Raw genomic sequence first — 15,340 nt, 5'->3', positions numbered from 1 at the left:
ACATGGCCACTATTGCATAAGAAAACAAAATCAAGATAGACACATGTTGCACTATTTATGTCATCAAACCACTCAACTGACTAGTGGTTTAAGTTAGGACTTCCATGTGTCAACTTTTCTAAGTCCAAAAGATGACTCAACCATATTAACATGTAATTAAAACAGAATGCTCAATTAAGCACAACCGAGTGATTCTTTCGTTAAGGAAAGGTCAAGAGAACAGTGGAAGAATCCATCTAATTCCTAACAAATGATTTCCTAAGATCTATAGGATTCTAATTACAATGATGTTTTTAGATCAAATTAGTAAGAGATTAAGATTATGAAGAGTCCTGAATCAACATGGAATGGAAAAAATTAAGAATAAAATGTTCTTAATTTGAAAAGGATATTGCAGATAAGGGAAGACGAGCAATATTTTCATTAAGAAAGTTGCAAAAGGAAGATATACTCTCTGGGTTTATAACTAAGAAAATGATCACACATGTAAATGACTTTTTTGACTTATTCTCTAACTCAGGCCTACTTGATTTCTTACTAACTAGATAGTTAGAGGATTTTTATCTAGAAAACCCTCCCAGATTTGAGATTTTTTGTAGAAAACATGAGAAAAACCTTTATCGAGATTTGAGTATGGGGGTGAGTTAATCTTTTTACCTAAAATAATTATTCCTACACTTCTCAAATGTGTACATCTATAACTTTATCATTTTTACACATCTATCCTAACATCCTTATACTTAGTTTATTGATATAATAATTTTTACTACTCATCGTTCAAAAGGTATGGATCTCGACTACTCAAAGTTAGATAGAGTCATCTGGACAGCTAGTCCTAAAGGTACTTACTCCATGGAGTCTACATTCAAAGCTCTTAAAGAGACTAGACTTCAAGTTAGATGGCACAGTTTGGTATAGTTCCCTAACAACATCAAACGACATAGTGCCACTGCTTGTCCATGCCTTAACAAGGGTCTGAAAACTCAAGACATGCTATTCAATTTTGGATTAATTTTATACCAACATCTTCCTCAAAATTATCATCCTTACATGTAATAAACTCAAAATAATGATATTGATCGCTTTTAGATATTTTTAGACCTTCAATTTTAATTGGTAATTCCTCCTTTTGATTTTGAATAAAAACTTACGACTCCTACATTCGGTTTTGATTGTATTCATTATAAAGCTCCTAGACAACAATTTTTTAATATGTAGTATACGTTAATGTAATCCCAGAAGATTTCTTTGGGCCAATCCAGGGTCACGTTGACCCTTGGATCAACCTGTTGCACATAGGACTTTCTAAGGTAGCGGTGTGTTTGTGACCGTGGGAGTAGTCCCATCCGAAGGGTAGGGACACCCACAATATTAAAAAAAAAGAAGTAATTCCAAGAGATTAACTCAATGATAATAACTCATTCTAGTTTGCGTTTAACATTAGTTGGCCTCTGACCTTCAAATTTACTTTGTTGTATGTAGAGAAACTTTTGTCAATAGGGTTTAGTTTTATTTCAAAGTAAATCAAGTTGGTTAAAACATTGATAGATAAATGGATCTTAAAAAAAAATAAAAATAAAAATAAAACCTGCCAAGTGTCACTTTTTTTGGTTGTAGGGTCATTGTACACTCGATGAGCCATGTGGCATGGTAGCATTTTCCTTAGAAATGGAGAAAACGTGTCACGACTCACGAGCTTTGGTGTCCTCCCCGTCTCGTTGTATAAAGAAGAAAAAGAACAGAGGGTGGGGTTCAGTGGGAAACAGAAGTTAGAGAGAGAGAGAGAGAGAGTAGATAAATAGTCGGTGTTGTCTTTCACCGACCAATCATCACGTCTTCTTCGCGCCTCTTCTTCGGCTCTTCCGTGATTTTTACTAGCGAGATAGAGCCGTAAAAAAAAAAAAAAAAAATCCAATCTTGGATTTGTTTCTGATCTTTAGGGTTTTTTGCCCCTTTTATTTTGTTCTTGATTTTGTTAGTTTTGTTAAATTGTGTTTATTTTTTGCACGAATTCTTGGTTTCTGCTTTGTTTTGGATCTTGAATTTGGTTAAGTTATGAGAGAGATGACGGAGCAGCTTATAGTCGATAGGATCGAAGAAGGAGATAAAGAGAAGAAGAAGAAGCGTCGATCGAATCGACGCTCTAAGAACAATTCTTCTGTTTCAGGTAAAATTGAATCTTGCTTCAATCTACTGTAAATCTTCAATTAATTAGGGTAGATTCGATCCATCAGTGGAGTTGCCTCCACTCGATTTAGTCGTCTAGACAAATCTAGGTCCTATAAAGATCGTACAAATGTGGTGGCGATCTGGCCGAGTTCGTCTTGACTCGAACGGATTTGTATTTTTCTCTGAGTTGAGATCATTTATAATTTTCACATTTTAAGCTAAAAAAGTGATGGAAATCTATCCATGTGGATTACTAGCAATTCTGTTGTAAATCGATTGATAGTAAAATTCTCAATGAAAGTAGATAATTTTTCTCATCTTTATTTATTTATTTTACATTTTCATGATATATAGGTTAGAAATCTATTCGAGTCTGATCACGATGAATGTGCATTGCCCATTATTTTTAATTTTTTTTGACCGATGTATATTAGAAAGAAATGCGTAATGTTTCGATCAAGAGAAAAACCTATACTGTCTCAGCCTAAACATTTTGATACATTCCAAAACAGGGCAGCGTTTATTATCGGTCTCAGTTTCTGATTCTGACATTTTGAATCATGATTGTGATGGCTCTTTATGCTTCTTGCCCTTGGCTGAGATTTGAGCTTGGAAACTATATGTGCTTTGGGTTGTTTTCATCCTTTCATTTTATCCGGTTATTAGAAATATTTCATTGCTTCTTTGGAAAAAAAAATTAATCTGTGTTTTTACCTCATGAGAAATTAAACTTCTCTGAAGTTCAAAGGACTTACCAGGGATGCTAAAAATTTGGATGACAAACAATAACATTTTTTTATCGGTAGGTGATATATGCTATTGGTATTGTCAATATATGTGGACAAATTTAGAAGACACATTAAACTAAATTTATTGTTTTGATATGTTAAAAGTATTGCCTTTTAAGAAATACTACCACTATTTTAATTATCATGGATATTTATTTAAGCAGCTGACAGGTATATATAGTATCAATTGCAAGGGTGTGTGAACAAGGATGACTTTTTACCTAAACCCATTTTTGTCGACAAACAAGTATGGATAGAACTATCATTTTTATTTTTCATAGAAATAAATAGCATCTAATTCATAATGCAGTTTTTAGACTCTAATTAAATTTACAAAATAATTACGATTGTAATGAGGTTTACTCTTGATCTGTGAGCTAACCTTTGAGCCAATTTCTTTCCATAAAAAATTCTACAATACTTTGTTACAAATCAATGACCCTTGTTCTATATTGAGGCATTTTGATCTTTTTCTCCTTGGAACCCTGTGTTGCTGGCCAACTCTGTAACTTGAATATGTTAGCCATAGGTCAAAGGAGTGTGCCTTGGAAAGAAATTGGATAGTGCTTCCTATATTTTCCCTCTTATTAAATTTAAAGAAAGGTATTTCTTTTTAGAGTCATGATCAAAATGGCATTATTTTTAAAGTCACGATCCCATATGGTGGTCCATTCCTTTACATAGGAACAGTGTCTCTGCGGCACATTGGGCTGCATGAACGGCTTAGTTATGAGTCCGAGGTGACTTAAACTCCAATCAAAGCATGCCATACACAATTCCCATTTTATAGGAACAGGACACCGTATTGGATCTTGACTCTTTTTTTAAAGAATTTGAGATTCTACAAAAGATCATGAATTTAGTCCATAGTTTAGTTTGTTGTACAAATGGATCCTTTATAAAGATCTCCACGGGATATTTCCATTGATATCCATTACTAGCTATTTATATATAACTATTATATGTGTATTTATTTTAATTGAAGTTGATTATAATCCTCCTTGGCTTGATTTATTTTGGTTAACAATGTGGGAAAATGAAGTCATATATTTATTTTAACTTATCCTTTGGCATTTGTTCAAGGGCAATTCAACTTCTTGAGCATCACATGTGACCCCTGGCTAGCATGTATAAAGTTAGGAAAATGTTGAAGTAACATTGAAATTGACATTGTTTCAAACATTGCTGACGTGGATGTGTATACTGAACCGTAGATGCTTTTCATCAAGATACAAGTGAGAGGCATCTATGGTTCTGTGCACACCAATGTATGAAATGATGTCAATTTCAATGTTACTCCAACACGACTCATAAAATTATAAGACATATACCATCATGTGACAAGCAGCTGTATACATGATAATTTAATCAAATCATCAAGAGATACATAATTGAGATGGCATGTATCTTGATAAGCCCATAGATTGATGTGGGGGACTGGAATTTTATTTCTTTATTCCAAATCACATTATTTCAAAATAATTAATAACTCTAATAACAAGTTAAAAAAAAATAATTATTAACCCTAATAAGAAGTTTTAATGGGTGTAATATTTCTTAAGGACCGAGCATCTTGCAAAAACCCTAAAAGTCGTGCAAAAGCACTTGAATGAAGATTGAACAACTTCAACTAGAAAAACATTGTGTTAGGATGTACTGAGTGTCATTGCCCTTGGTTCTTGGGTATGATAGAGATGCAACTAGGTTATGTCATGGATACAACATCAACTCTCTGAAAATGAAGTGCCCTTCATGGGTACGACTCCCTTCTTGAAGTTTCAGGGTAGTGTAGGTTAGAACACCTTTTTTTTTTTTTTTTGCTTGGTGGGGTTAGTGGTATGCAAAAGAAGGGTTTCAAGAGGTTTAGACCTAAGACCTTGGGAACAACCTCCACAAGGTCTTACCATTTAGCTAAGTGGTCCTTCTTTATGTAGGTTAGAACACCTTATTTGCACCCTGTGTTGCCGTATAGGCAGGGATAGTCAAGGTTATGATCAACACCATTGATAATTCCATCATCCCGTTGGGGATCTTCACCTCCGGCGTCAGTTTTGTCATTGATGATCATTAATGTGGTTGATTTGGCACAATAACCATTGATGCTACATTTTAATGAATGGGGTGGATTTTCATAAATTCATAATTATCAATTATTTAGATTTAGTAAGTTTAGGAGTTAGTGAAATTCTAAAAGAGGAGTGCCTAAGTTTGTAGAAATTAGTAAGTGGCCTCAGTAGTCACTGATTTTTGGAACTATAAGAAATAGGAAAAACCTTGAGTTTTGGGTATTGCTTGAGAGTAATTTTTTCATTAATAAAGAGAGTTGTTTGATAGAATTCTTTTCAACTTCATTTATTCTGTTAGGCAGCAGAGATGTTTTGGCAGAATAAACGAACTTGTAGATAAGTGATTGTGTGTAATAAATTCCTTGCATATTAAACTGAGAAATATCTCAACAAACACTAGGGCTTAGCCTTAATTATCGATTTTAGCACTTATCAATTCATTATTGGACAAGTGCAACAATCCTTTTTATTCAATATTTTCAGAATTACGAGGACCATATATGGTTTTTCCCATCCCGGGGTGAGGCATAAGACTTAAAACCTATGTGACAATGATTAAAGCGCATTGTTGGTGTCCAAAATCAACAGTGTGGCTGAAACGGTATCTTACAAGTGTCTGTGTCTGACATAGTGAAAACATTGGAAGTTTCACTAATTTTTTTTAAGAAGTGCTTTAAAAATTCTATAAAAAAGGCTAACTTGTATACATGAACGAAATAAAAAGAAAATTTAGGAGCTCTACTTTTTTATGGTTTATGATAAAAATAATTTATCTTTGCAAGATTTTTGAAACACTATCTAATTATGTAATGTGTATGAAGCAAAATTTCTTATTTTATCATCTGTAGAACTATATTTCTTGTTCTTGTATTGTATTTTGTTTATCAACTCTTTTTTTGATTGGTAGGCATGTTTTTAATGAGTTCAGTAATTCGGTACTGGTGGAATTTGAACCCAGGTCTTTGACATCATCACCCAAAGACTTTACCAACTAAGCTAGTCAGCACCTACTTTATTTATCAACTTTTATTAATGTAGTCTAGTGATCTTCTCTATGGATTAGTTGAGCCAAAAAAGTAAGCGCAATACTTTTTTAGAAAATGTAATGATTTTGGTGATCATGGTGGGTTTACTAAATTGAGAGTCCCCTGATATTAATCTCATGAATCTTTATCCTTATTAGGTAAAACTCAAGTTTTTAAGAAAGTCACATTAGCAATCTTAGCTTTACCACCATAGAAATACTGTCACTAGAAACAATTTCCTTGCTTACCCAAACCATATCCCTATGAGATATTGTATAGAACTGTCCTTTCTTAATTATTCTTCCTTTTACTTTTTTCTTCCTTTTCTAGATTTGGAAGAAAAAAAGAACTAAAAATAAAACTATGGATTTTTGCTCAATTTATATTTGTGTTCTGACTTTAGTCTTCAATGGCTCTTTCGGGCCGAGCCTTTTACTAAATAACTCCCCTAGCAAAAAAAGTTAGAATTCATTATCATTATTGAAACAAGCCTTCATTTTCCTATCTTGTCATGTTCCCCCTTCGAAACATGCCTTGTATCGCTTTCAACCTATGTTCCTGCATTCATGGATTAGTGTTTGTGCTTTTCGGAAAGCCATTGTTCTTTCTTTTGTTACAATTCTCGTCTCCCGTCCAAACAACAGGTACTCTTAGTGCATGCTTTATTGCATACACTTCATTAATGACATTCAACATGACGGCACATTTCAATTTAGGTTCAAATACCTCACTCTTTCTCAACTCTATAGGATTATCAAAGAGTATTTCTTTCGGTGAAAGAATGTGAAAAATTAAAAAATACATGTTTTATTTTTCATGGCATGATGTGCCTAGACCAGTTTTGAGGGTTAGTAACGTCTAGGTTTCTCATTCTCTGATTTGAAGAGGATTATGTGGATCATAATTCCTTTTACCGTGTGTTGGAATATTAAAGAAGAGAGAAATCTGCGTGTCTTCGAAGGGTATGGGCACTCACTTCAGTAGATAATCGTATCTATTTTGGGATTTCCCTTCTTTTTAGTGCAAAGTCTTTAAAGAATTCAGAGGGGTTTTCTTTCAAGACCTTCCTCTTTAGATGGGACTGGCTTTAATGTAACATTAAATTTTGTTTTTTTGATCGATTAATGTAACATTAAAATTTAGTAGTATATTTGAGTCTATTGGCCATCCTTATGGTGTGGACAGTTTGTTTTGTTGTTTTTCGCTTTGTTTGCTTTTCTTTATGCTGCATCTTTTCTAAATAAATTCTTTTACTTATCAAAAAAATACAAAAGGGAATCATTAATTGATTGTGTGACTTTTTTATATTCTTTGTTTTATTTATTTATTTTTTTCTCTTTTGCAGGGACGGGTTGTAATTCAGTTAATGGAATATATGGCGAGGCATCTGATTGCTTGGGAAATGGTAGCACCTTGAATTCTGTAATGATGCCTACAGATTCATCTTCATCGCTGAACTGTGGGTTTGACATTCATGCATTGAATGCTCAAGGATTGTCCAGTGCATCGAATGTTGCTTTCAGTTCTTTACCATCAATGCATATTAACGATGAGGTAGTGGAGTTGGGAAGTATGCACGATCAATATCAGTTTCCATCTGTTTTAGAGGGAACAACACATTCGAAATCTTGTCCTGTGCCTATCTGTCATGAGAAGACAAGTGGACCATTTCAAAATAAGGATTTTTTTTCAAAATCGCTGGAAACAAAATTGCCGGAAAATGAGTTCTATGTTGATATGCAGAGAAATTATTTTGTTAGTCACTGGTCAGCTGAGACAGTTAATAAGGCAATAGAGGTTAGTTGTGTGATGATTTTCAAGGTTATCTTTTCTTCTGTAGATTAGCTTTTCTTGCAATACATGAAGGTTTTTGGATGAATCCACGAAAAGGAGTTTGATAGGCTTATTTGTTTCTCGTTATGCAGAAAGGAGATGTATTTAAAGCATCATTTCGTGTAAATGCTCACAATCGGCTTGAGGTCTGGAATCTCATTTTCTCATTTTAATACTGGAGTTGCATTGTATTTCTAAGGTATATAACTTAGATGTACTCTTTTGTATGTCAGGCGTACTGTACAATAGATGGAGTACCCACAGATGTTCTAATCAATGGAGCTGCTGCGCAAAATAGAGCTGTAAGGAGTAGTGTTCTTGTTTTCAGATTGTATCTTCCAGTAGGCTAATAAATTGCTCACTATCAGTTATCAATAAGAAAAAATTGTTCACTATCAGCTGGTTTGATGTTTTGGTTTTTGTTATTTCCTGCACTTGCAATTGGTTTCTCCAGGTTTAGATATGTTTCTCTCAATGTATACGTTGGACTTTGTTCATTATCAGTTGGTTTCACTTTAGTTTCTTGTTGTTTCCTTGAGTTCCTTATGAATTTTGCATTTTAAATCTCAATGGAAAATTCTGTTCAGCCTCTTCATTTGTTTCTTCCCATGTATGCGTGTGTTGCTGAAAAAACAACGTTCTACAAAAATTATTGATTAGTTAAAAAAAATTCCCATAAAAGTTGTCTTTGTTTTTGCTAATTTATTTTATCACTAGTATTTTTTGCTAATTGATTAAGTTTGAAAATTACGGAGTTCCCTCCCTCATCTCCATCTCCACCTCCATTTCTTTTTCATATCTTTTGAGTTGGGAAGTGACGAAGTGTTTAGAGAATCTTGATCGGCTACTGCTGGCCTATTTGCTTTGTTGTTGTTAGTGGCAAGTATTATCCAGTAGCAAGAACAAGGAAAATCAGATATCAGTGGTATTTCATTTAAGAAGAAATCTTGTATTCTCTATTGCTGATGAGTATGAATGAGAAAGCAAGATCAAACACATGCACATTCACACACACAAGAAAAACACATGGAGGACAGGGAAAGGGGTTCGGGGGAGGAGACACAAACTTAGGCTTGTTTGGCCACTGGGGATGCTTTAATTGAGAACAACTTTGTGGCTGGCAATGGAACAAGGGATTAGGAAACTAGTTTTAACACACATCTTGAGTTAGTAGCAATTGCCTTTTCTTTCATTATGCTAGTCTCCTTTCCAATCTCTCAATAACCGGATCCCTTATAGACTTTTCCACTCGTTGGGAGACCAAGCTATGATGTGGGAAGGCATTCTTTTAATCACTTATACCTCAAATCCAAAGATACTCTCTTGTTATTTTTATTTCTTAGATAATAATAGTTTGTGCATGAATACTTGTTTAAATAAATACTATTGACAGTTGGAAAATGCACTGTAATTGCTTTTAACATATTATGTTTAAAAAAATGTGCCAGAATTTTCTTTAACGCTGAATCTTCTTGTTTATGGGGATCAAAGGAATGTCATATTTCACTAAAATCTGCTGGACATTAATCTCGCTTCAAACTCATCTTGAAGATACATTTTCTGATACGAGATGTAATTAACAATGAGTTGGTCAATTCATGTCTACATTCTGGATATGTCTTTGAATTTTTTATTTTATTTTATCCGGCTCACTATAAAAAGCATTCCGTGTCAAAGTTATTTCTTAGCCAAACTTAGTCTCTTGTCTCTGATTGTTTCTTGGAACCAAGGCGATTTGTCTGACCATGTTTTGCTCTATTGTTTTCTACCTGATTGCAATTTCTTCCCATCTTTGGTGAGAAAAGCGGTTTAACTTCTATATATGATAACAGAGGTTGCTCCCTGCCTAATGCAGGTAGAAGGAGACATTGTAGCAATTAAATTGGATTCTGTTGCATTGTGGACCAAGTTGAAAGGGTCAGCTGGTCATATTTACAATTCTGCTCCAATTGATGATTCTAACATGCTCCCTAAAGTTGTTGAAGTGATTGATGATGAAGGCAAAGGGAAGGAAAAGCTTGTCCATGACTCTAAGTGTAATGGACACCGTCCATCTGTCTCAGATTCTTCAAATGTAGGTTATGTCCATGAGAATAATGAAGTTTCAAGTTCAATAAAGAAGATATGTGCCATTATTAGTTCATTCCCATTCAAGCGACCAACTGGAAGGGTTGTAGGTATCATTGAAGGGTCTCATCGTCGTGGTGCTGTTGTTGGCTTTCTTGATGTTAAACAGTGGCTTTCTCATAGGGGGGAGACCAAGAAAAACAAGAATTCCTCATTTTCTAATTGTGAATTCATCCAATTGACACCCAATGATGCAAAATTTCCAAATATGTGGGTCTCCGTGACAAGCTTACCAGATTGCATCAAGAAAAGATTGGAGGTTGATGCAACAGTTGAGATGGACTTAGTCACTGCACGAATTGATGATTGGAGGGAAGAAAATCTTCTACCATTAGCTCATGTCATGCATATTTTCGGACGTGGTGGAGAAATCAATTCACAGATTGCTGCAATTTTATTTGAAAATGCGATTTGCAGTAGCAAGTTTTCTCCCAAATCACTTTCCTGCCTTCCAGATGTTCCGTGGGAACTGCCCGCAGAGGAATTGGAAAGAAGAAAAGATCTTAGAAGTCTTTGCACAATTACTATTGACCCTTCTACAGCCATCGATCTTGATGATGCTCTATCAGTTGAATGGGTTTCTGATAGCATTTTCAGAGTTGGGGTCCACATTGCTGATGCGTCATATTTTGTTTTACCGGACACTGCCTTGGACGTAGAAGCCCAATATCGATCTACTGCTTTCCATCTTCAGCAGCGTAAAATACCAATGTTGCCTTCAATGCTTTCAGAAGACTTGGGTTCACTTATTCCTGGGGTAGATAGACTTGCCTTCTCTATCATCTTTGATTTCAACCTTGTGGGGGATGTCGTGGATCGTTGGATTGGTCGTACTGTGATCCGTTCATGTTGCAAGCTCTCGTACCAGCACGCTCAGGACATTATTGCTGGATTGATGGATGTTGGAAGTCTTGGTAGTGGGTGTCCCAAATTGTATGGCCAGTTTGAATGGCAAGATGTCATAAAATCTGTTAAATGCCTCAATGAAATTTCGACAAGGTTGAGAGAGAACAGATTTAAAGATGGTGCTCTTTGTTTTGACAATCGCAAGCTTTTTTTCTTCTTTGACGAGTGTGGAATTCCATATGACAGTACATTAAACGAGCAAATGGAATCAGACTTTCTTGTTGAGGAGTTCATGCTCTTGGCAAATAGGACAGCAGCGGAAGTCATTTCGAGGGCATTCCCTGATTGTGCATTATTGCGTAGGCAACCAAAACCCAATGCACGTAAGCTCAGAGAGTTCGAAGCGTTTTGTCGAAAGCATGGTTTAGAAATAGACACTTCTACGTCAGGCCAGTTTCACCTCTCGTTGGGGAAGATTTGGGAAAAACTCAAGAATGATCCTGTCATGTTTGATATCATCCTCTCATATGCTTCAAAGTCAATGCAGTCAGCTACATACTTCTGCATTGGAGATTATAAAGAGAGAGAAAATGAGTGGGCTCACTATGCATTGGCAAGCCCTCTCTATACACATTTTACTTCACCTCTCCGGAGGTATCCTGATATTGTAGTGCATCGAACATTGGCTGCAGCTATTGAAGCTGAAGATATATATCTGCAGACACAAAGAATGGTGCTTGAAGCCAACAAGGGGGATTCAATTACAAGAAGATGTTTCACGAGTCTTCATTTTGACAAAGATATTGTAGAGTCCAAAGAATTTAGGGAAGCACTATCCGCTGCTGCATTAAACCACAGACTTCCCTCTACAGAAATGCTCGCTGAAATTGCTGCTAATTGTAATAAGAGGATGATGGCTAGCAGGCATGCTGAGGATGCCGGCAGAAAGCTTTACTTGTGGGCGATGCTGAAGAAGAAAGAGGTATACATCTGCTATTATGCCATGCACTCTTCATTTTGTTCTGACGGCATCTCACTGGATGCTTATCTACTCATGCTTTCCCGTCTATATAACTCTTACCAAGAGATTTAATGAATGCTTTATCTACTCATGCTTTCCTGTCTACGGTGCCCATAGTAAATTTAGTTGACCTTTTCAGACTGTGCGACCAACTTCAGGATTTTCAATATTAGATGTTTATAGACAGTATGTAAGGAGATTATTCAATTTTCTGATTTTTGGAGTCGTTCATCTGTAACAATTGGTATCCTGACACTTTCACCTTAGTATTCTATTCCAATACCTTCACACCTTAGATAGGTTTGTGATATTTGATAGGGGAATATAGTCTCAATGTTCGTATAGCCCATTGGCACACATGAATTGTAATACACCCCTGAAAGATGAAGTCTGGATTGAATGATATGTAGTAATAAATCGTTCTCTCTTTGTGAACACCAAACCTTGTTCTGAAACTTACTAATCTGGAACTAGTCATTTAACATTGATAATATCTTAAATTAGTGAGTCAATAATTTTTTCACATTTATATTGTTTCGCATCTTAGTCCTGTTGTTCCTTTTGGAGTAAACTCTTCACGGATTTTAAACATGTCTATTTTGAAGACTAAGTCTAGGTGGGAATTGTAATGCAAGGATAGTGGATAAGGTTGTTCTTCTGTCTTTTCATGTCACTGTAATGGCTAGGTCCCCTCAACCTCATTTTTCTAATAAAATCTTTATATCTATATTTATGTTTGGTCTGTTACTAAACATGTGTATCGTAGCCTGTTTGGGAAACGTAAGTATGCTACTCTCATCTGCCTAAGTCTCTGTGAATGCTATTTTTTTCTCCCTTTAAATATGCTCAGATTTCAGTAATTTAGTGTTTAAGATGGTGTATAGAGTTCATAGTCTCTCAGGTCAAATGGCAATCAGCAGAATAATAAGTGAATTCTTTTATAAATAAATTGACGTAAGGATTGGAATTTGGATTTGTGTGCTATGTATAATCCACTATAACCCAAATCTTTGGTACAAGGCTTTGTTGTTATATAACCAAATATCTGTGAAAATTGAGGAAGTTACTAGAATGGTTGAGCAACATATGTTTCCATTGGATTTGTCTGAGTCTTCATTTCTCACTCTCTTTTGTTGTTTGACAGACTTTAATTGCCGAAGCTAGAGTTTTGGGCCTCGGACCAAAATTCATGTCCATCTACATTCACAAGCTTTCAGTAAGAAGTTGCCTACCACTTCATCTTTTTTATATTTTACATTTTGAATATAATTTTTGTTCCTTAAGAATGTGTATCTACTGCTTCTAGATTGAGCGAAGGATCTGCTATGACGATGTTGAAGGATTGGCTGTAGAATGGCTTGAGACAACATCTACGCTGGTGCTCGACTTATGTACAAAGAAGCATTCTCAGAGGAGAGGTAGTCCTGGTAAAACTCGGCCACTTGAAGATGTTGCATGGGTCATTAACACATGTGACTTGAAACCAAAGAAAAATGTGTTCTCAGAAAACAATACACAAGAGGTAGGAACAACCCAAGAAGCAGAAGCTACTGTTGACGACGAGCTTGGCATTTCAGAAATTAATGAAATGGATCCTCCTATTTTCCCTCTGACGGTGGGCCTTCTTTCCACCATCCATGTAGCACTCCATGCAATTGGGGGTGATGATGGGGCACTAGACATAGGGGCAAGGTTGTATGCAACCTCATATTTGAGGTAAGCACTAGGGTTTCACAATATGTTGACCTTGGGGTTTGAGACGAAGCTTTCTAAGATCAAACAGTAGTTGGATTGAGAAGTCTGAAGAAAATAGAGCTCCACTTGAATTGGGTTTGAATTGTTGTAGATATCAAGTTGGGTGTATAGGTCTTATGGAGTAACAAATATATCGTATCATATGTAAGTGATGGATAATTAGAGTTATATCTGAATACTGAAGATGAATATCTGGTTGGGAGTTGTAGGTAAGCGTAGGGTCTGGGTGATGACTGGCTTAGCGGCTATATTTTTTGAAACTAAGCTGCTTTGTGGGACTTGGTCCGTGTTTTTTGGTAGGACAGTTTCAGTACCAGCCGTTATCTAGGAGTACCAAAGTCTTGAACTAATCTCAAGTATTTTTTTTTTTTTTTTTTAATTTTCCCGCCCTTTTGGGTAATTTTTATACTTTCCGGTACATTTGACTGTTATTTAAGGATTGTGGATGAAATTTCAAGTTAAGTAACATGGTTTTAGTTATCAATTTCTCTCACTTTGAGAAGAAAATATTGGCTCTTGCATGTATCTATCATCTTCAAATGGAATCCTTCTTCGCCCACCTTAATAGATGAATGTAATTGTATTTTTTATATTAGCGTTGTTTTTAAGTTCAGCAGATGTGAACCACCTTCCGACCCTGCTACAGATGGTGGAAACTTTGATGAGTGGCTGTAGCAACAGATCTGAACACTGGTTGGAAACTACTGCTGTAAGTCAGCTGGATTAGCTTCTGTTTTATTTATTTATTTATTTATAAAGATGTATGAGGTCCCTTTGTGATTCAGCATGCGATGATGATCGAGTGGGGGACTTGAGGTCTTCCATTAAGTCAGATGGGTCCTGGGGGAAATGCTCAAGAAGGCACTGGAGAGAACCATTAAAAAGTAAATGGTAGGAGCTCCTAAAGTAATCAGTTACGTTTTTTTTTTTTTGGTCTGTCTTCGTTCGTATACAAATTTATCTTTTTAATGACCCATGTTTGTGATTAACTAATACTTGGTGGATTTTTTATGTTAGAATTCCTGATTTAAGTATAAAATATATTAATAAAATAAAATTGAATTGTTTAGAATGATTTAACTTATGTTTTAAGATCACTAAAATTGCCTTCTAATTTGCTGTAATTCTCATTAAGAGCAATTCCAAGGGGAATATCCAAAATGACTAGTCATTCCATTATTAATAGTCATTTTGGATATTCAAGGGCACACACTCCGGCCGAGCTATTTAAATAATTATCTATAAATATTTTAATATTATTTAATTGGGATGGTGATGACTAGTGCTTCGGAGACCCTTGAAATTCTAAATAACTCTAAAATAGCCGTTGGGGGAGGGAGAATCCAAATTTCTAATCAAAATGGGTAGTGAAAATCTCACTCTCTACTGTGTTGGAGGTACATTTTCGATTTAACCCTTCAAAAATAACAGTTAGAGAGGGGATGGCTAGTGGAATCGCTCTAAGTGATCAAAATGTTTGTATGTATAAATTAATAATTTTTTTTTTACTTTAATTTTATTAGATCCAAACTTATAAAGCTTATTCTTAACAAAATTAAGACATCTCATCTGAAAAATCACACTATTAAATTTATTATTTAAAAAAAATCTCATTATTTAAATTTATTTGTAAAAATATTTGTCTATAAAAATGTTAAAACAATTAAAGTAAATCAGAATAAAAGTCATGTCTAAGGTTATTGTAAATGT

At 35.2% G+C, this 15,340-nt stretch overlaps 1 protein-coding gene across 1 annotated transcript; it reads left to right on the top strand.

Annotated features, from left to right (window-relative positions):
• Positions 1-1,747: 1,747 nt before the first annotated feature.
• LOC147403993 (Ribonuclease II/R family protein) lies at positions 1,748-14,114 on the top strand. Its single transcript, XM_086439800.1, has 7 exons — positions 1,748-2,167; positions 7,394-7,845; positions 7,974-8,027; positions 8,115-8,183; positions 9,737-11,836; positions 13,020-13,091; positions 13,182-14,114. The coding sequence occupies exons 1-7, from the start codon at positions 2,056-2,058 to the stop codon at positions 13,593-13,595; spliced, it is 3,273 nt and encodes a 1,090-aa protein (XP_086295926.1). The 5' UTR covers positions 1,748-2,055; the 3' UTR covers positions 13,596-14,114.
• Positions 14,115-15,340: the final 1,226 nt, after the last annotated feature.

The sequence above is a fragment of the Akebia trifoliata genome, chromosome 4 (genome assembly GCF_017979445.1).
Source record: "Akebia trifoliata isolate Shusen 1 chromosome 4, ASM1797944v1, whole genome shotgun sequence".
Taxonomy (NCBI): Eukaryota; Viridiplantae; Streptophyta; class Magnoliopsida; order Ranunculales; family Lardizabalaceae; genus Akebia; species Akebia trifoliata.
The sequence above is the reverse complement of the archived record's forward strand: the minus strand, read 5'-3'. Positions and strand labels throughout refer to the sequence as shown.

Excerpts from the sequence above, each read along its gene's own strand:
- LOC147403993 (XM_086439800.1), top strand. The coding sequence starts at position 2,056 with ATGAGAGAGATGACGGAGCAGCTTATAGTCGATAGGATCGAAGAAGGA. Across the intron at positions 7,846-7,973 it reads CAGTTAATAAGGCAATAGAG|AAAGGAGATGTATTTAAAGC; the intron begins GTTAGTTGTGTG and ends CTCGTTATGCAG. Across the intron at positions 11,837-13,019 it reads CGATGCTGAAGAAGAAAGAG|ACTTTAATTGCCGAAGCTAG; the intron begins GTATACATCTGC and ends GTTGTTTGACAG.